The sequence below is a fragment of the Kogia breviceps genome, chromosome 17 (genome assembly GCF_026419965.1).
Source record: "Kogia breviceps isolate mKogBre1 chromosome 17, mKogBre1 haplotype 1, whole genome shotgun sequence".
In the NCBI taxonomy this organism is placed as follows: Eukaryota; Metazoa; Chordata; class Mammalia; order Artiodactyla; family Physeteridae; genus Kogia; species Kogia breviceps.
This window is the reverse complement of record NC_081326.1, coordinates 446,771-467,406: the sequence shown is the minus strand read 5'-3', so window position 1 is coordinate 467,406 and position 20,636 is coordinate 446,771. Positions and strand designations below refer to the sequence as shown.

The window sequence follows — 20,636 nt, the reverse complement described above, 5'->3', positions numbered from 1 at the left end:
CTTTGAGACATGCCTGTATCCTGCTTCTGATGAGACCTACTCCTCTGTGTTCTGTGTCTGTGGATGACTTTAGCCCAGACCAGCCTTGTGCCGGGTCTTACTTGCGGCAGGTGGGCTCCTTAGTTGTGGCTTGCCAGCTCCCTAGTTGCAGTGTGCATGTGGGATCTAGTTCCCTGACCAGGACCCCGAGCCCCCTGCATTGGGAGCACGGGGACTTAACCACTGTGCCACCGGGGAGGTCCCTCCAGGCTCATCTTGCAAAATTATCCTCCTATGTTTCCTTCTAGAAATGTTGTAGTTTTAGTTCTTATATTTAGGTCTGTGATCCAGTGGAAGATAATTCTTGTAGATGGTATGAGGTAGGGATACATGTTCACTTTTTCCATATGGATATCTAGTTATCTAGTCCCATTTGTTCAGAAGTCTTACTTTGTATCACTGAATTGCCTTGGCACCTTTTCTGAAAATCAGTGATGGTTATGTCTGTGGGTGTTTTTGAATGCTCTGTTCTGTTCCTTGATTTATATGTATATCTTTTCACAATATCAAACTGTCTTCATTAGTGATGCTTTATAGTAAGTCTTAAATCAGGGGGAGTTCTCCAACTTTGTTTTCTTTATGAAAAGTGCTTTGTTTATTTTAGGTTGCTTACATTCATGTATACATTTTAGTATCTGCTTATCAATTTCTACCAGAGAAAAAAGAAAAACAGAGTTTGGGGTTTTGCTGACTCTCGATCAGCTTTGGGAATTGCTGTCTTAACAGTGTAGAGTGTTCTCCAGTTCATGAGTGTGGTGTGTCTCTCTGTTAATTTAGGTCCTCTTTAATTTCAAAGATTTGTGTTTTTTCCATCTGGAGATCTTAGCTGTCTTTTGTTAGATTTGCTCCTAAGTATGTATGTTTTTTTCAGCACTGTTGTGAACGGAGGGTTTTTTTTTTTTTTTTTTTTCATTGTATTTTCTGGTTATTTGCTGTTCATATACTGCTTTTCTGAAAGTTTTATCATGAATGGTGTTGAATTTTGTCAGATGCTTTTTCTGCATCTATTTAATTGATCGTGTTGTTTTCCTGTTTTATTGTGTGTGTGTCTATTAGGTCCATTTTGTCTATCATATTGTTCAAATCTGCTATTTCCTTATTGATTTCCTGTCTGGAAGATCTGTCCATTGTTGACAGTGGTATTAAAACCCCCAACTATTACTGTATTGCTGTTTATTTCTCCCTTTAGTTCTATTAGTATTTGCTTTATATACTTAGGGGCTTCGTTGTTGGGTGCATAGATATTTACAGTCGTCGTATTTTCTTGACAGATTGGCAGTTGGCCCCTTTATCATCATGTAATGACCTTCCTTGTATCTTTTTACCATTGTTAGCTTAAAATCTATTTTGTCTGGTATAGTATAGCTACTCCTGCTTTTCTTAGGTTACCATTTGCTTGAAATACCTCTCCCACCCTTGACTCTTGTCAGTGTGTCTTCAGAGCGTAAGTGTGAGTGTATTGTAGGTAGCATATCATTGGAGATTTTTTTTTTTTCTCCCAGCCGTGCCTCGTGGCTTGTGGGATCTTTGTTCCCTAACCAGGGATTGAACCTGGGCTCTGGCAGTGAGAGTGCCGGGCGTCCGAACCACTGGACCAGGAGGTAACTCCCTGGATCTTGTTTTTTTTAATCGCTTGGAGAATCTAAACCATTTACATTTGAAGTAATTATCAGTAGGTAAGGCTTACTGTTGCCATTTTGTTAATTGTTCTCTGACAGTTTTGTGGGTTCATTACCCCTTGTTGCTTATCCTGTTCTCTTTTTGTGTGATTTGATGGATGACTTTTTGTTCGGTGTGCTTTGACTTCTTTATCGTGATCTTTTGTGTAACTACTACAGTTTTTTCCTTTGTGTTTACCACAAGGCTTACATAAACTATCTTTTAACACCTGATTTTAAGCTGATAGCAGCTTAACTGTGATAACATTCTTAAACTTCATGCTTTTGTGTCCTCATCCCTCTTACATTTTAGGTTATTGATGTTACAGTTTACATATTTTTATATCATGCATGCAGTACCACCAGATTACTGAAGTTATGGTTATATTTAGTACATTTGTTTTTTAAGTTTTAAACTAGAGTTGTCAGTGAATTACATACCACCACTGCCATATTAGAGAATTTGACTTTGGTTTTATATTTACCATTACCAGTGAGTTATATACTAACTTTGTATGTTTCTGTGATGTTAACTAGCATCACAGTTCTGCTTGAAGAACTCGCTTTAGCTTTCTTGTAAGGCAGGCGGGTCTGGTAATGGACTCCCTCAGCTTTTGTTTATCTCTTCTTCATTTCTGAAGGACAGCTTTGCCAGATACAGTATTCTTGGTTGACAGTTCTTTTTTTCTTTCAGTATTTTGAATGTATCACCCCACTCTCTCCTGTCCTGAAATGTTTCTTTTGGGGACTTTGCCTGTAGTCTTACTGGGTCGGGGGTGGGAGGGCTCCCTTGTGTGACGTGTCGCCTTTCTCTGGCTGCGACTTTGGACACTTCAGTTGTGATGTGTCTCGGCGTTGCCCCTATTTGGATTCAACCTACTTGGGCTCTTGTTTTTTCCCCTCCAAATAGTTATTTATTTATTTGGTTGCACCGGGTCTTAGTTGCAGCAGGTGGGCTCCTTTGTTGCGACAGGCGGGCTCCTTAGTTACGGCAGGCAGGCTTCTTAGTTGCAGCTCAAGGGCTCCTTCATGGCAGCACGTGGGCTCCTTAGTTGTGGCATGCAAACTCTTAATTGCCGCAAGCATGTGGGACCTAGTTCCCTGACCAGAGATTGAACCCCGGCCCCCTGCATTGTTGGGGAGTCAAGGATCTGGGTGTCCATTTCTCTCCTCAGGTCAGGGGAGTTTTCAACTTTTATTGCTTTCAATGTACTTTGTCTTTTTCTTTATCTCTTCTCCTTCTGGGATATTTCTAATGGGTGTGTTGTTTCTCTCATGCTCTGCTACACTCTTTTTCATTCTCTTTTCTTTTGCTCCCCTGTCTGGATAATTTCATGAACCTGCCTCTTGGTCGAATCTGCTTTTGAAGCTCTCTGTTGAATTCTTCAGTTCCAGGATTTCTGTTTTTGTTTTTGATGGTTTTTGTCTTTTTGTTAAACTTCTCATTCTGTTCATGCATTGTTTTCCTCATTTCACTTAGTTGCCTGTGCTTTCTTGCAGTTCACTAACTTCTGTAGTGGATTATTCTGAATTCTTGTCCGACAGTTCACGGTTCTCCATTTCTTTAGGGTCGGGTATGGAGCTTTATTAGTTTCCTTTGGTGGCATCAGTTAGCTGATTTTTCGTGATCCTTGGTTCACTATGTTGGTATCTACGCATCTGAGTAAATGGTCTTGTTCAGACTTTGCAGAGATAGTCTTTCACCAGTCAGCTCAGCCTGAGGCTCTGGCCGTGTCAGCTGGTAGCTTCCTTGGGCAGGTGGGGCCTGCTGTTGTGTATTTGGGGGTGAGGCTGCTGCCTGAGCCCTGAGGTTGGGGGTCAGGGTGCCGCTGGCCCAGGACAGCTGGGTAGGACTGGGGTCCTGCCCCAGCTCAGCTGTAGCATGGCTCTGTGTTGCCTGCATTCTCTGGTCAGGCTTCCTAGGTGGTCGGGACTGGGTGCCATGCTCAGCAGCAGGTGGAGTACTGCCCCGGGGGGTCGGGGGAGGCAGCCAAGCTGGCCCCAGGGCCAGCATAACTCATGGTTTGGGGACCCAGATTAGGCGGGACCGCACAGCGGTATGTTCAGGTCCTTTGTCCGTGTTACTGACAATGAAAATAATGAAAGTAAATAAAATGATGAAAGTAAAATCATGGGAACCAAGTCAAATATGTAAATCATGATACAAATAAGAATAACCTTCTGGCTGTACAATGTAATACAGCCGTTGTTCTCAGTGGTGATAACCTGTCTGCTGCTTGACACTGGCCACGTATGTGATGAAGACCTTAGATTTGGAGATAAAAGGAGAAAAATGGTTTTGACTCAACTCAGGGTGTGCTGTCCATTTGTTAAGAGAGCAGGTTGTGAGTGTTAATACTTGACTTTGTGGAGGTGGAAGCAGTAGATGCTGTCTGGAAAATTGTGTTGAAATGTCCTCAGTGATCTTCCAAGAGCTGGTTAATTTAAATGGGGGTTAAGTCCAGTTCTGAGAGTGTACATTTATAGTCTAAAAAATGAGCAAAATTTTCACAGCTGTAGAATTTCTGTCTGAATGCTATCCAGCAGCTTCCTGAATGTCAGGTATCTTTTATGAGTCCGGCATTAATTCTTATTTTTCTTTGTTTTATGTAGATGTTTCTTTCTCAGCAAAATAGAGGAGAAGCTCACTCTCCTCCCGGACGGTGGTGGTGTGAGTGAGGATGCGGACGGGCTGGGCGTGCAGGCTCTGGAGGAAGATGCTCGGTCTCTGATCGCGAGCTGCAAGTTCTCCATGAGGCTGCAGATGGTGGAGAGTGCACGGAAGCAGGTGGGCGCGCCCGGGTTGCAGGTGCTCTGAAACGGGCGTTCTTTAAGCTTAGCTGTCTTTAATATCTGAAGCTTAGGGATAATTGAGTAGTTAGTTTTGTTTTGTTTTGTTTTTTTCTCTATAAGGAAGTACACTTGAAGAAATACTTACTTAAAATTTTCCAGAAAGCCTCTAAAGTTTATTATACACTTGTTAATCATTTCAAAATGATTATTCTCTGCTTTACTTATAAAGAAAATAAATCTAATACAGGGTTTCTCTTGTTTAACAAAATGAATGCTTGCTAGGTAGTTACAAATTATATTTAGGTTTAGTTTGTGGAAATCTATCATTTGATAATAAGATTCTTGATGCAAGTGCGGTTTGCTTAAAAGTCGCATATAAGCATTTCAACTGTGTTAAATTATATTTTTCATGTAATTAAATCATATTTGGATATACTAGGGGAGCTTGCTATTTTAATGACCCTATACTGATTGCTATTATAAAGCAAAGACTATTATTCTAGTACAAATAATATTTCTGTTTTGTGGGTTTAAAGGCTCATTTATAGGTTTTCCTTTGAGATGGGTCTCGTATCAGGAATTTTTATATTTCCAATAACAGCAGCCTAAGTGAATAAAGGAAGTAATAACTCTGTCAGTTCCCTGCATTCAGTTCTGGAGGAGCTGGCCTTCAGATGCTCTCAGATACTCCACCGAGGAGGCCCTGCCCCCTCCCCTGGTCTCCGCAGGCTCTCCCCTTGGAGTTGTGGATGCTGTGGTGTTTCAGGTCATGCCCCCTCCCCACTGCGTCTTTCTGGACTCAGGCAGTGTCTTCCCTCACTGTTCCCTGCAGAGAAAAAGGAGATGCTTTTTTCCTAGAAGGCCCTGGCCATTTCACCCTCCATCCCGTCAGCTCCGGGTACAGCAGGGAGTGGCCAGGGCCCGGGCCGAGGCGGTGCCCGTGGCCTCTCGGCGGGAAGCAAGGGGCGCATCCCGGGGGGAGGTGCGGTGGGTGCTCCCCGCTGCTGGGGGCACGAGGAGAGGGGGCAGGAGGGCTCCGTGGAGGGGGTGGCGTTTGGGGGTGGTAGGAGAGGAAGGTACGGAGATACGTCTAAACAGATTCCCAAGGGGAGAAACTGGGAATTGTGGAGGGCTTGTCTGGTGATGCTGGTTTGAGGTGGATTGTGGAGCATGTGGCCCAGAACTAGGGACTGGAGACCAGGAGGACATCGAAAGTCTTGGGCATGCTGGTGGGGATGAGAGCTGTCTGAAATGTACACCCTCATACGCAGATGTAATAAGGCCAGAGACTGCAGCAATGATGAGGGTGACTGGACTTCTGGCCTGAGTGGTTGGAAGGGTGGTAACAAGGACGCACAGGACTGACGTCCGTGTCCTTGAAGCTCGGCCGAGAATTAGATGTAAAAGACATCCCCCAACAACCAACTAAATAAAAAACAGAGAAATTGTACGTTAAAACTAAAAACGTCTGTGCCTCAAGTGGCACACTGAAGAAAGTGAAGAGACGTGACCCACGCGGTGGGAGAGAATGTTTGGACATCACGTATCTGGTAAAAGGGCCCGCTCATCCAGAGGGTACCTAAATAACTCTTCACAGCCGAGCGACAGAAAGTCACACAACCCAGCGAGAGAACAGGTAAAGGATCGGCATAGACATTTCTCACAGGAATAGAGACACACAAGTGGCCAGTACGCACATGAAAAGACACTCAGGGGACCTCCCCGGCGGTCCAGTGGTCAGGACTCCGCACTTCCACTGCAGGGGGCACGGGTTCGATCCCTGGTCGGGGAACTAAGATCCCGCAAGCCGTGTGGCATGGCGAAAGAAGGAAAGAAAGAGAGGGGGAGAGAGGGAGAAAGAAGGAAAGAAAAGACACTCAGCACCATGAGTCATCGGGAGGATGTAGGTCAAACCACAGCGAAGTCCCACCGCCCACCCCCAGGACGGCTGGAGTAGAGGGACGGCCCTCCGTGCGGGGAGGTGAGCAGTGCAGCCACCGGGGAAATCGGTCTGGCAGCTCCTCCAGAAGCCAGAGGGTCTTGACCCGGCAGTTCCTCTCCTCGGTGTATATGCCCAAGAGAAATGAAAACGTCACGTCCACACAGAAATCTGTGTCCCGATTCTCTGTTCGCTGAAATTAGAAACAGGAGCATTAGTCAGACTAGCCCAAAGGTGGCGGCAACCCGCCAGTTGGCCAGCAGATAGACCGGTGACTAAACTGCGGTCAGCCACGCAGCCGCCAGTTGCTCAGCCACAGCGGGGAGCGAGGCTCTGACGCCCACCACCAGACTCAAGGTCGGAGCGCGTCCCCTGGCTCCCCGGGGAGGGGGTGTCCAGAACGGGCAGGGCCGGGGCAGAAGGTTGCCGTCGCCGGGGGCTGGGGGAGGGGGGCACACGCCTGTGGGTGGAGGGCTTCCTGGCGGGCGGCAGGGCCCTGCAGTCAGACGGCAGCCAGGGGCGCCCAGCTGCGTGAGTGTCCCGGAGGCTCTGGACTGCGCCTCAGTCCCTGCCATAAAGCTAAGGCGGTGGGTCGCTGCAGGCCGGTGAGAAGCTCTTGTACAGCGACTTGACTTCTCATTATCCTGTGTCATCTTTCTGCTCTCTCTCTCCTGCCGTGTAGAATAATTTCTCGCTTGCCTTGAAACTGCTGAAGGAGCTGCACAGAGAGTCAAAAACACGGGAGGACTGGCTCGTGAAGTGGGTGCAGAGCTACTGCCGGCTCAGCCACGGCCGTGCCCGGGCCCAGCGCCCGCCCGAGCAGCTCTGCACGGTGCTGAGGACGGTGCCCCTGCTGGGTACGAGGCCCTTCTGCTCCCACAGTTTGTGTTGTGGCTGCATGTCTTCTCGCAGTATCCTTTGTGCTGCTTTATCTGACAGTTGGGAATTCACTTTGTAAAACTTTTATTCAATATTTATTAAACATGTGGAGCCAAGGTACTGTGAGTCCTAGTAATACTACCGAATATGACTTTTGGAGCTTTTATTTCTTTATCTGTAAACTAAAGTTGAAGTGGTTTTTTTTTTGTTTTTTGTTTGTTTTTGTTTTTGCGGTACGCGGGCCTCTCACTGCTGTGGCCTCTCCCGTTGCGGAGCACAGGCTCCGGACGCGCAGGCGCAGCGGCCACGGCTCATGGGCCCAGCCGCTCCGCGGCACGTGGGATCTTCCCGGACTGGGGCTCGAACCCACGTCCCCTGCATCGGCAGGTGGACTCTCCACCACTGCACCACCAGGGAAGCCCTAAAGTTGAAGTTTTAAAATGTTCTCTTTAAGACTTAGCCAAATTTTGGGTGTAACAGTTTAATTATTTTGAAAACTTTGTTTACGTACAAGAACTGCCTAAAAAAAATTAACCATGAGAGCCTTTTTCCTCCTCAGTTCTTCTGTCTGTGGTGACGTGGCCTGTAAGGCTGAGGGGGACCCCGTGTGTGGGTCCCGGCTCTCGTGTGCACATCCCAGGTGCACGGCAGGGCTTTCCCGCAGCCTCCCGCCTGGTCCCGAGCCCAACTCTTGAGCAGCATGGGGAAGCACTTCCCACGTTGGTCCCAGGGTCAGAAAATGATCCTATGGCCGCCCAGCTGTTTTTTATAGGCTTTTCTGGGGGAGGAGGAGGAGTTTGCTGCTCTGAAGGTGACATTTAGTTCTCGTGATAATAATTGGCTGTCGTTGGTCACAGCCTTGTGAAGTAGGCGTCTCCTGGAGGAGCAGGTGGTGTGGGTGCAGGACTTGCTGGGCGACGGCCCTTTCTCTCCTCGACCTCTGCACGCTGTAGGCTTGCCCAGAGCCACACGGACGGACGTGGTGTTAGACCTTGGGCTGCGGTGGTCTCTGTTGCTTCACCCGCTGTAGGTCACAGCGTCCGTTTAAAACTCTGGGTTACTGAGGTACATGCACGGATGCATTAGAAAGCGCCCTTTCTATTCTCTTTTAATACAAAGAAGTGCTTGGACAAAATGCAGAAGGGTGATGCTTGAATGAAAGTTTATTTGGTGTTTTAATTGTGGAGCCTTGGTGGACTGTGGTCACTGGTGACAAAGAACATTTTTCATTAATGTGAGTTACCAGCGTTTGAAGTCAGTCTCTTATACCTTCAAGATTTTTTTTAGTTTCTTAATAGAAAACAACCTTTGAACACTGTGAATATCTTCTTTTAAACTCAATGTCACTCACTCGGTTCTCAAAAAATCGTGTGTTTGTGTGTGTGTGTGTGTGTAACCCAGCAGGTGAGAACACGTCAAGCTACTTGAGCAGAAACGTTGTGGCTTCCCGTGACCATAACATCCTCTTGGGCACAACGTACAGGATCATGGCCGATGCTCTCAGCAGCGAGCCCGCCTGCCTCGCTGGGCTCGAGCAGAGCAAGGCCAGGAGCGTCGCGGAGCTCTCGGGTTCCCGTTCAGAGGATGCTGAGAAGGTAGCGACACCGGGAGCCTGAGCTCTTCGTGTCGTGTGTTTGTCTCAATCGCGCAGGCTCCGCTACACGAAAAACGACAAGTCTCGCTTTGTGTTTTTTTTTTCTTTTTTTTTTTGCGGTACGCGGGCCTCTCACCGCCGTGGCCTCTCCCGTTGCGGAGCACAGGCTCCGGACACGCAGGCTCAGCGGCCACGGCTCACGGGCCCAGCCGCTCCGCGGCACGTGGGATCCTCCCGGACCGGGGCACGAACCCGCGTCCCCTGCATCGGCAGGCGGACTCTCAACCACTGCGCCACCAGGGAAGCCCTTGCTTTATGTTTTTAAGACACGTTTGACAGTTACACGCAGTCAGGTTTCTTATTGGAAAAATAACCTACTCCCTGTGTTTCCTGTTTATTTGAACGACACCCTTCTTTTAGTGTTAATAAGGAGAAGTCTGTGTTGGATTGATGTGGACAGTTCTCCCATGAATTTTGTTAGTGGAATCTCACCACCGGTCACCATTCAGATGCCCTGCTAGCTTGTGGGAAGAATCGGCTTTTCTGCTTTTTTGTGTAGCACCTGCTTTGTTGGCGCTTCTCAGGTGGTTCTGTGTGTTCGTGAGTTCCCACGCGCTCCCCGCGTCACTTGTGTCCCCAGCCCCCAGCCCTTCCCGAGCCCTGCCCTGCATTGGAGCTCAGGCGCCGAGATGGCTTGGGGCTGGCGTCTCTTTCCCAGTCCAGGCAGACCTGGCTCTGCCCTCGAGTGGCTTTCTGTTTGCCGGCGGCTGGCGGGTCCCTGGGCGGGCAGGGTCTTCAGGAAGCTTGGTCCCGCTCACAGCCGGCCGGGGTCTCTGCGTTCCAGGTTGCGGCAGGCCTGTACCAGAGAGCGTTCCACCACCTTTCCGAGGCCGTGCAGACGGCAGCACAGGAGGAGGCCGGGCGCTCGGCGCGGGGCCAGGAGCCTGCGTGCGGGCTGGTGGCGGCTTACCTGGCTCTGGCAGAGTTCTGTGACCAGCGGCTCCGCAAGCAGGAGGAGGGCCCCCCCGGTGAGCCCCGTGCGTGCCCGCCGGAGATCTAGGGCCTTGCAGGTCCTGTGCTCTCCTGTGTGGTTTTCAGTGGCATGTGTTCTGAGAGACGGCTTGTCTCTTTAAGAGGCAGTGACACGGCCATGCCCCACGGCCGGTGTGGGACCAGAGTTGGGTGTCTCAGTCCCTCCCTCCGTCTGTTTCCCTGCTGCGTGTCTGACCAGCTCCTGTGGCCTCCCCTCGTGTTCCAGCCCGGGAAGCCAACTGCTTCACCCGGTAGCCGAGGTCAGCGTCAGAGAGGAGCTCTTACACGTGGTCCGAGACCGTCTGCTGAGCTGCAGTAGCTGTTAGAAAGGAAGCCGGGGCAGAGCAGCCAGTGCCGGGTGTGGCACTCGTGTCTGCGTGTGGGTAGTGACCACGTCTCTCCTCTCCTGTCCCCGGCAGTCCTGGATGCTGCAGAACTGCACACATATCCAGCCCTCGTGGTGGACAAGATGCTGAAAGCTCTGAAGTTACACTCCAGCGAGGCCAGGCTGAAGTTCCCCAGACTCCTCCAGATTGTCGAGCAGTATCCAGAGGAGACCCTGAGCCTGATGGCCAGAGAGGTCAGCGTCTTCCTCCGGGCGAAGGGGACTTGGCGGGACTCACGGGTGTGTTGTGTGGGTGCCTGTGTTAATGGCTTCTCCTAACCACCGAGGTTTGCTCCATCCCAACGACACATGCCATTTAAAACCGTGTCAGGGAGCGTTCCCACACACCCACTTTCCTCTGTGGGTGTGGACACAAAGCCACGTCTGAACAAGGACCGCGAGGGGAGGAGGGGAGTCCTCCGCCCCGGAGCTGGCAGCCCGTCAGGGCTGAGCTGCGTCTGTGTGTCCGGGGGCCTCATGCTCAGGTCACTGTTCGGCAGCGAGAAAAGGGGGACGTTTCAGGTGCCGACCCCCACGCTCCACGTCTCGGGAACCCCCAGGGCCCCTGGCCCACGTCCCGCTTGCCCTCTCTCACCCCGTGCCGGCCTCTCCGCTGGGGCCGCGTCGGGGAAAAAGGGGAGGGTTACCAGAAGGCTGCTTAGCGACTTCTGTGGATGTTTGACTGGAAGACAGGGCCAGGCTTTGGGCTGATGACGTAAAAGCTCAGGAAGGGTGCACAGCAGGCCTGTAGACCGTGCTGGTTGCGGAACCCGCGGTCAGTTCTCTGTGCGCTTGGACAGGTGAGGGTTTTCAGTGGGTCCTACACAGGAGATTAAAGTAAATTCGGTGTGAAATGCAGTACACGTGCATTTTCCTCAAAGATAAGTAAAGAAATATTTCAGTAAGTTATGGTTTTCTTTTTCTCCCAAATCATACTTGTATGTCATAAAAATAGCATTTTGAGTTTGTGTGGAGACGAACGGAGTGGTGGGTGGATGTTGTCACGACCCTTGAGATGGGCAGCTGGCCTTGTGCTGAGGGCCCCCAGGCCCCCCGTCCTTCCTGGCTTTATACCAGCATTCCAAGCGCAGCGGAGTTTGTCTTGAAATAAACATCTGGAAAAGCGTTAGAGGAAAACCTGAGCAAAATTTGAAAATGGTCTTGGGGTTAAGAGATAAAAACCAGGAGCTATAGAGGAAAATAATTTGACGCTTCTATCATTAAAAAAATGCCATATACAAAGTTAAAAAAAAAAAAAAAAACGGGAGAAAAATATTTGCAACACATGCTGGAGACGGAGAGCAGGCGTCTCCACTGTCCGCGACAGACAGACTCGTAGCAACGGGCGACGCACGTGCGGTTAAAGCACGTAATGCAGGTAAACGCTGACTGCTCAGCCTCACTAACGATGAGACACGCAAATTAAAATTTAGATATCTTTCACTTCTCAGATTGAAAATAGATTTTAAAAATTGTCAGATTGACAATAGACTTTTAAAACGGATCACATCCAGTGTAGAAAAGGATTTTGGAAAAGTAGTCGATCTACTACACTTTTAGAAGTGAAAATTTGAAAAAAGAGGGAAATTTAGCAGTGTTTTTTACAGTTGTTAAGGTTCACATTAAAAGTAAAAAGGAATTTAGGAACTCATTCGGGAATTTCTCCTGTGGGTATATAGCACAAGTACAAAGAGATACATACAGGGTTGTGCATTGTAGTAGTATCTGGGTAGCAAAAGTTGCAGATACCGGGCTTCCCTGGTGGCGCAGTGGTTGAGAATCCGCCTGCCGATGCAGGAGACACGGGTTCGTGCCCTGGTCCGGGAGGATCCCACATGCCGCGGAGCAACTAAGCCCGTGAGCCATGACCGCCAGGCCTGTGCGTCCGGAGCCTGTGCTCCGCAACGGGAGAGGCCACAACAGTGAGAGGCCCGCGTACCACAAAAAAAAAAAAAAAAAAAAAAAGTTGCAGATACCCTAAAAGTTCATCATCGAGCACTTGTGAAATGAAGCGGAATATGGTACAGCTGTTAAAAGGAATGAGCTAGATCTAAGAAAAACGAGCAACAGCAAGTCTCCTCCGATTCCATTCTTCTGAAGAAAGGGTCCACGTGCACACACCCTGAAAAGGCCTGGAAGAATCGATGGTTCCCAGTGGGTCGGAACCGAGAGGGCTGAGAAGACTTTCTGTCTACACGTCTTGTCTGTTTTTACACTGACGGTAGCATGTACAGCTATACTTTGATATTGGACACACAATACTTCCGTAAGGGAAGAGCGTTGCATGTCTCACTCATTACTAAATCCCGGCCCTCTGTTACAGATCTCTTCCATTCCTTGCTGGCAGTTCATCGGCTGGATCGGCCACATGGTGGCCTTGCTGGACAAGGAGGAGGGGGTCGCCGTCCAGCGCACGGTGGCGGACCTCGCCGACCACTACCCGCAGGCCATCGTGTACCCGTTCACGATAAGCAGTGAAAGCTATTCCTTCAGAGACACTTCTGCTGGCCATAAGAACAAGGACTTCGTGGCCAGGTGACACGAGAAAGATTAGGTCCATCCAACACCGAAAGGTTATCAAAACGTCTGTGGTCAAAGCAGACACAGGGACGCTTATGTGTGTCCTCAGATGAATTAGAGCTGCCACGGAGCGCAGGAGGCCTAGATGTCTGTTTGTTGGGTGCATCTGCCCTGGTGTGTTATTTGCTGAAGAATTTATTTCCTTTTGTAAACACAGTTCATCTTGAAATGTTATTCATGAGACGGTTATGCTAACCATTGGTAATCTGTTGGTTGAGACGGACTAGATGGCATGCTTTTTGGACTCAGTTCCTGAAATCGTTCTGTAACTTAGAATCTCCGGGAAGCCCCCCCTTCTTCATTAAGAGTCAGTAAACTGCCCAGGTGTCGCCCTTTTTGCTTCTTCAGTTGATTTGTAAGTGAGGACAGTTGCCAGAGCCAGCAGCAGTGTTTTACTTTAGAAAGAATCCTTGGTAAACGCATGGCATTTTAGTTGCCCTTCTCTGTCAGGAGCCGATTTGCCTCAGTATTGAGAGCATTTTGCTTCCGAGGGACAAGGCTGGGGGCACGGGCCTCGTCCCGGCTGACGGGCCAGCCGTGCACCCCGCACCCACCCACCCTGTGCTGCCCTCCCGTGTCTCAGCAGAGGCAGCTGCAGCGTGATCGGTTCCTTAGAAAGAAAGAAAGGAAGGAGAAATGTTGCAAGTGCGTTGAGCAGGGGGCCTTTTTAACTTCAGATCCTGTGTGCCAAAATGTCGAGGATTTGCTTTCACCTCATCTCTTGACACGGGACACACTTTGTGCTTCATCTGTTTTGGAGATGATTTTTAAATTGCTCCTTCCCTAGACTATGTAGTTGGCTATGTATTGTCTTTTATATATATATATATATATATATATATATATATATATATATATATATATATAATTATATACACATAAAGATTATAGGCCTCGATCTTTGCAAGATGTGTGAGCCCCTAAACGCGGTCATTTTTTGTAGGATTAAAGCGAAGTTAGACCGAGAAGGAGGGGTCCAGGACTTCATTAACGCCCTGGGGCAGCTCTCCAGCCCTGAGACGCTCTTTAAGGTAGCGTTAACGGCCTCCCTCACGTAAGACACGGGCTCAGCGCAACCTGCCTGCAGTCCAGCTTGCCGAGTCTTTTTTTCTGCACAGGACTGGACGGAGGACGTCAAGCTTGAACTAGAAAAGAACCCCGTAAGTGAGACGAACATTGAGAGGATGTATGAGAGAATGTACGCGGCCTTGGGAGACCCCCAGGCTCCGGGTCTCGGGAGTTTTCGAAGGAGGTTTATCCAGGTACGGGGGCGCGGCAGCTGCTGGGTGGTCACGGCCATTGTGAAGACGAGCGCTGCTCTTTGCTGCTTTGTTAATACTTGCGGTTTTACAGTGTCTGTTGGATTTGTAAACTTTCCTTAGATCTGTGTCTTTCCGTTAGATATTGATGGCGTATTTTTAGGTCAGACAGTGGCAAGTGGGGCACAGGTAAAACCTCAGGGTTTCTATTACATTCTGTTCTTCAGGGCCAGCTGCTTAGAGACGAAGGTTTTGTGTGGTTTAATGTTTTTAATTCTCAGAGTGACTTGGGTGTCGGGCCAGGAAAACGTTTGTATTTGCCGCAGGTTGTGACCGTTCTGTGAGCACTTAGCTCGGTCCAAGGCCAGGGGCTGTGTGGCCGGAACCGTGGCATCAGCATGAGCTCTAGCTTCCAAGTTGCTCCAGACTTGGAAGGGAGGGAACGCGCGCCGTGCTCCCCGCCGGCCCCGTCTGGCCCGGGGATCGGGGTGGGCCTCCTCCCTCCGCCACCTAAAGCGCCCGTGTGCACCTCTCCTGCGTTTGCCGCGCTGAGTCCGTGTCGTCAGTTTGGTGAAACCGCTTCTGTTCACGAAACCTCAGGAAGCTTAAGAGCGCGTAGGAGCCCGCGTGCTCCCCGGTCCCGCGTCTCTGGTGCAGAAGAGCGTCTTTGTCCCTTGCGGGTGTACCAGGTGCTTCGGTGAGACGCAGGGCGCGTGTCCTGCCGTGCGTGCAGTCACAGTATGCGGTGCCCGAGGGTTCGCTGCTTTCCCGCCTCTCCCCGCCCCGCCAGCCCCCGGGGGCTCGGCTGCCCGACCTTCCGCGCGTGGACAAGTCCCGCGGGGCCCGGCTTCCTTTACTTGGCGGCACGCGTGCTGCGGCCTGTGTCGGTGCCGGGGGTTGCTCCACAGCCCGTGTGTCCCCCGGCCGCTGAGCGACGCCCCCGTGCAGCAGGCTCGGTGGCTCCGGGGCGCCCTCCCGAGTCAGACTCGGGGGCAGGGCTGACTCCACTCACCTCTGCCCGCGGAGCCCACCGCCGGCGTCTCGGTCTGGATGTGCCGGCGGGGACAGCTCCGACCTCCACAGGGAGGCCCGGCGGAGTCACTCGTCCCTGCTTCGCGGAGCTTCCGTTAACGGTCCGAATGTGGGAACAGACAGGACTACCTGCTGCCTAACGAGTGTGTCCTGGGCTGTGTCTCAAGTGACAGTAAAACCCTAAACCTCGGCACGTCACTGCATTTTATGACGCGTGTTCGACCCCACGTCCTATCAGGTCGGCCTCACGGCACTGCTGCCCAGTGACTGCAGGTCGCTGGCGGGAAACCCGTGTCCCGAAAAGGTACTGAAGGGTGGCGGGCCCGCGGCCACGGCGGGAGCCATTGGTGGGAAGGCGCTTGCGTCTGCCCTGTCCCCAGCCGGGGCCGCACCAGCCTCTGCTGTCACAGCGCGGGAGCTGCCCCGGCGGGCGGCCGGCGGGCAGCGGGGATGGCGGCCTCCACAGGGTTGACGTGTGCAATCGGCCAGGGTCTGGGGCTCACCAGGCCTTGTTCTGAGCCACACCGCTTGTACTAAGCACGTGGCCGGCCCAGGGCCGACCAAGAGGGCGGCAGAGGGGTCGCCGTGAGCTTCCCGTGGAGGGAGGGTGGGGGCCTGCCTGTCGGCCCTGCCCTGGAAACCGCAGCCTGGCGGGCTTTGCCCGAGCCAAGCTCAGGCCACCGCCCAGCAGGGCCGAGCCCCGCAGAAACCTCCTCGCAGCTGCAGCCGTGGTTTGTCCAGAGCTTTCTTCCTAGCACCTGGGACAGTCCATCCGGAACTTTCTGCTTCGTACCAAATCAGCACATAATTTGCATCGGTTAATTAAAATATTAATCCACTAAAACAGCGCTGCCTCAGATTTGACTCCATGGGGCCCTTAGGGGCATTATGCCATTTGGATCAGTATTTGGTGCTGGTTATGTATGCTGGGAAATGCAGATTGATCTTTCCCTGCATTCTAAGAATTGCAGATTGTTTCTATACTTTTAGTCCATTTATAGATCAAGGAAGAACTGTGTTTTATATATGTTAATTTTCCTGGAGTGGATTGTCTAAAACAGAGCTTATATTTCATTTATACCAGGTTCATGATGTGGGGTTAGTTCTACATTTGGGAAAACATTTCTAATTAAAGATGATCAGGTGAATCTGACAACTGTTAGGTCACTGTCAGTAATACTCTTGAGTTTTGTTTTTTTAATTTTGATATCAGGATTATAATTTAAATAAACATTTGAGTAGAAACTAATACAAAGAATGATTTGATATATTCCAAGATAGGGAACTTCTAATAATAATCACTTCTAGAAATACAACTTACCCAAATGCTATTTATACTGGTTCTTGATCCAAAATAATGGCTTGAAAGACCCTCACTAAGGGAGAGTGTGTTTTCCTTATGTTTTTCTCTTTGCTCCGAGGAAGAACTTTGGGCTGTTCATTTTTTAAAAATTTATTTGTTTATTTATTTTTGGCTGTGTTTGGGTCTTAGTTGCTGCGTGCAGGCTTTCTCAAGTTGTGGCGAGCGGTGGGCGGGAGGGGGGCTACTCTTCGTTGCGGTGCGCGGGCTTCTCATTGCAGTGGCTTCTCTTGCTGTGGAGCACAGGCTCTAGAGAGCAGGCTCAGTAGTTGTGGCTCACGAGCTCAGTTGCTCCGCAGCATGTGAGATCTTCCCGGACCAGGGCTCGAACCCGTGTCCCCTGCATTGGCAGGCGGATTCTTAACCACCGCGCCACCAGGGCAGTCCCTGGGCTGTTCATTTCTATTGAATTATGTCCTTTATTTTGTACTTTGTTCCTAATTACTCCCGTTGTCATGATGGTGCAGATCAGCACCTCTACAACGGACAGAGGTTAAAGGACTTTCCCAAGTGTTTAAAGCCCTTATTAAGAATTTATGCCCAGAAGTCACCGCTGACTGTCATCCTTCCCGTCTTCTCAAAGGTGCACAAAGACTAAAACAAAAGGCAGGCTACTGTGCTTTGAGAGTGTTGAAACATTCAAGGAGAGTGAAACTTATCAATTAAAAGCACAGAAAGAAACCAATACAACTTGAGCACCTGTTTATTACAAAGATTCATGAGCCTAGAACTTTTTCAGAAGTTCAACTAAACACTAATATTCAAGGTAAATTATCATTAATTTCAGGCTTTTGGGAAAGAATTTGATAAACACTTTGGGAGAGGAGGCTCGAAGCTCGCTGGCATGAAGCTCCAGGACTTCTGCACCATCAGCAGCTCGCTGCTCCGGAGGATGAGCAGGGGCTGGAAGGCGCCTGGGAGCTTGAAGGAATGTTCGCCCTGGATGAGCGGCTTCAGGGCGGAATTCCTGAGGGATGAGCTAGAGGTTCCTGGTGAGTTAACCGCGGGGGCGGGGCGGGGGGGCGGAGACAGAAGGGTGCTTTGAGGAAAATCGTGCTGGAGTGGGGACTTTTGATTCTCCGATGGTGAAATCGGGATCTTGACAGTTTTCTTTTTAAAAAAAAAATTTTTAATTCCACATGTTTGACATCATTAGGAAAATCTATAATTACTATGAATAGTGTGCTTGATAAATGTCTAGTCATATTCCTGGTTAAGACAAGTGCTCAGACGTCCACCTACTAATCACGGTAGCTGGTAATGTCCTCTGAACCTACCCGCGCATTGCCCCCGAATAACTTCCCTTCAGAAATAAAATACAGGCAACCTCATAGATGCTGCGGGTTCGGTTCCAGACCACTGGAGCAAAACAGATTAAAGCAGGTGGTTTCCCAGTGCACGTAAAAGTTATGTTTACCGTATACTGTAGTCTGTTAACACGCAGTAGCATCGTGTCTAAGAAGCAATGTACGTACCTGAATTAAAAAAACGCTTTATTGCTAAAAAAATGTTAATAACCGTCTCCTGACAACTCAGGGTTGCCGCAAACCTTCCGTTTGTAAGAACTGCAGCATCTGAGAAGTGCAGTCACACGTGGTCTGCCTGCACACCGCTTTGTGGGGTGTGTGCTGGTCCCGCCTAAAGCGGCGAGATGATGGCACTCGACGTGCCGGCAGGAGGGACGCTCGAGTGGCACCGAGGACCCGCCCTGTCTTCATTGTGGAATTTGCCAGACCAAGTGTTTCACTGTGGTCGCTTAGGTCCTTGTTCCAGTGGGGAGAAAGGGATTTGGAGTAACACTTTCCTTTGTTATTAGTAACAGCTGTGCATCACATACCATGAGTTTCAAGAAAACCACCCGAAAACGGAGCCTCCTGACATGCAGCCTGACTCTGCTGGGAACAGCACGGGTGCCTGCCCGGGGCGCTGCCGTCCCTGTTTGCCTTCGTCTGCTCCACCCGGATGGGAAGCGGCGTCCACTAGCCTGTTAAACTGAGAAGTGGCCGCATTAAAAAAAATACAGGGCTTCCCTGGTGGTGCAGCAGTGGAGAGTCCGCCCGCCGATGCGGGGGACGCGGGTTCGTGCCCCGGTCCGGGAAGATCCCACGTGCCGCGGAGCGGCTGGGCCCGTGAGCCGTGGCCACTGAGCCTGTGCGTCCGGAGCCTGTGCTCCGCAACGGGAGAGGCTGCAACAGTGAGAGGCCCACGTACCGCAAAAAAAAGAAAAAAAGAAAAAAGAAAAAAAAATACATCCAGTGAAAATTTTGAGTTAAACCTTCCCTCCTGTCAGCCCAGTGGGTGTGTTTTAAGTGCAGGGTACAGCCTCTGAGTCCGGTTTCTGTGGTTTGTCCCAGGTCAGTACGACGGCAGAGGGAAGCCGGTGCCCGAGTACCACGCCCGCATCGCCGGCTTCGACGAGCGGGTAGGTGCTGGGCGTCAGCTCCTCAGGTTCCAGGAGAGACAGCTCACTCCCCACGTCGGTCTCGAGCGCACGGGGTTCTCTGAGGGTTGTGTTACAAGTTTTCTGATGGGAATTTACTGACCTTAACACAGTGTTTCCAGTCTTTCAACATCAGTCATGTTTAAGGACCTAGTAAACTCGAAGAATAAACTGTGTGTGTGTGTGTGTGTGTGTGTGTGTTACAAACGTACGAGTCTTAAGTGCCTGTAGCAAGTGGACATGTCGTGTGTGGCTTGTTCCCCAGGACGCATGTTTATAAGCACTTGTCACCGGGAACCTAGCACCTCTTGGCACTGCAGCCGGGCGGGAACAGGGACCAGGAGACTCGGCGCCCTCGCTTGTCCTTTGCTCTGTGGCCCGCCTGTGTCCCTGGAGCGCGTGCCCCAGGCCTCGCCTCCCCTCTGGCGATGAGACCCGGGCCCACCTCGGTCTCTCAGCTGCGCCTGACAATGCTGTTTCGTGTGCCCGTTAAAGGTGAAAGTGATGGCCTCGCTCAGGAGGCCGACGCGCATCGTGATCCGCGGGCACGACGAGCGGGAGTTCCCCTTCCTGGTGAAGGGTGGGGAGGACCTGCGGCAGGACCAGCGCATTCTCCAGCTGCTGCAGGTCATGAACGGGCTGCTTGCCCGCGACGCTGCCTGCGGCCAGAGGGGCCTGCAGGTGACCACCTACCGCGTGGTGCCCATGACCTCCAGGTGCGTGGAGCCCCCTGCGGGCGATGGGGGCGTGGGGGTCACAGGGCCGGAAGCGGCTGCTTGGTTTTGCTGGGAAGGGCGGGGGAGTCCCGTGACGGTTCGGGTTCTAGGTGTCACGGGACAGAGGCCAACGGCACAGGCGCTGCTCAGCCCGTGATGTTCATCCTCGTGGAGAAAGTGAGGGAAGAGCCGCGTGCTGGAGAAGCGAGGGCAGGGGTGTTCGTGACTGTTCTCTCCTTTCAGGTTGGGGCTAATTGAATGGATCGAAAGCACCTGCACCTTGAAGGAACTCCTTCTGAGCAGCATGTCCCGGGAGGAGAAGGCGGCCTACACCAGGTGACCTGGAGTCCCAGGGCCCTGCCCGGCCACCCCCGCCCACAGGGCACCTCCCCCGGCGGGGCTCCTCCACGCCGCCTCCAGAGACCTGAATTTTCAGGCCCTTTCATTGGCGCCTTTGGCCGCAGCCTGGCCTGTACTTCAATCTGCCTCTAGATGGGTGAACAAAGGAAATGGAGTCCAGGGTTCTAAACAGTAGTTGCATATGTTTTATCACAATTTTTTAAAAAGGATTCACTTTGGGGGAAGAAAAGAACACTCTTTGAAGAAAATACAACAGTAAGGTTAGCAGCTAACATTTAATTATACATTTTCTGTGGCACTGTTCTCAGTTCTTAATGTGTATGAAGTCGTTTATTTCTTACAAAAACCACCAAGGTGAGTATTGTTGTCACCTCTGTACAGACAAGGCAGCTGAGGCTGGAGAGGTGAGGCTACCCCAGCATGCAGGGGGTGCAGGTGGGTGAGGAGTTCCAGGTCATGATACAGGTGCTTTCCATTTTTCTTTATCCTTTTTTATTTTCCAGGTTTCCTATAATGAACATGTTATTTTTCAATCAGGAAGTTTAAAAAAAAATTTGTTCCTCGTTTCTG

The 20,636-nt window shown here is 50.6% G+C and overlaps 2 protein-coding genes across 4 annotated transcripts in view; one reads left to right on the top strand and one right to left on the bottom strand.

Moving 5' to 3' along the window:
• PRKDC (protein kinase, DNA-activated, catalytic subunit) overlaps nt 1-20,636 on the top strand; it is a 145,937-nt gene that overhangs the window by 118,999 nt on the left and 6,302 nt on the right. For all 3 annotated transcript variants that reach the window (XM_067017134.1, XM_067017133.1, XM_067017135.1), the window contains 12 exons: nt 4,311-4,485; nt 7,112-7,286; nt 8,710-8,903; nt 9,747-9,930; nt 10,354-10,514; nt 12,643-12,854; nt 13,843-13,930; nt 14,018-14,161; nt 17,338-17,542; nt 18,905-18,972; nt 19,486-19,706; nt 19,950-20,042. In XM_067017134.1, the coding sequence (XP_066873235.1) occupies nt 4,311-4,485; nt 7,112-7,286; nt 8,710-8,903; nt 9,747-9,930; nt 10,354-10,514; nt 12,643-12,854; nt 13,843-13,930; nt 14,018-14,161; nt 17,338-17,542; nt 18,905-18,972; nt 19,486-19,706; nt 19,950-20,042 (1,920 nt within the window). The remainder of the gene's footprint in view (nt 1-4,310; nt 4,486-7,111; nt 7,287-8,709; nt 8,904-9,746; nt 9,931-10,353; nt 10,515-12,642; nt 12,855-13,842; nt 13,931-14,017; nt 14,162-17,337; nt 17,543-18,904; nt 18,973-19,485; nt 19,707-19,949; nt 20,043-20,636) is intronic.
• SPIDR (scaffold protein involved in DNA repair) overlaps nt 20,277-20,636 on the bottom strand; it is a 374,802-nt gene continuing 374,442 nt past the window's right edge. The window contains exon 21 of the mRNA XM_067017141.1: nt 20,277-20,633. Within this exon, the coding sequence (XP_066873242.1) occupies nt 20,589-20,633 (45 nt within the window). The 3' untranslated portion in view covers nt 20,277-20,588. The remainder of the gene's footprint in view (nt 20,634-20,636) is intronic.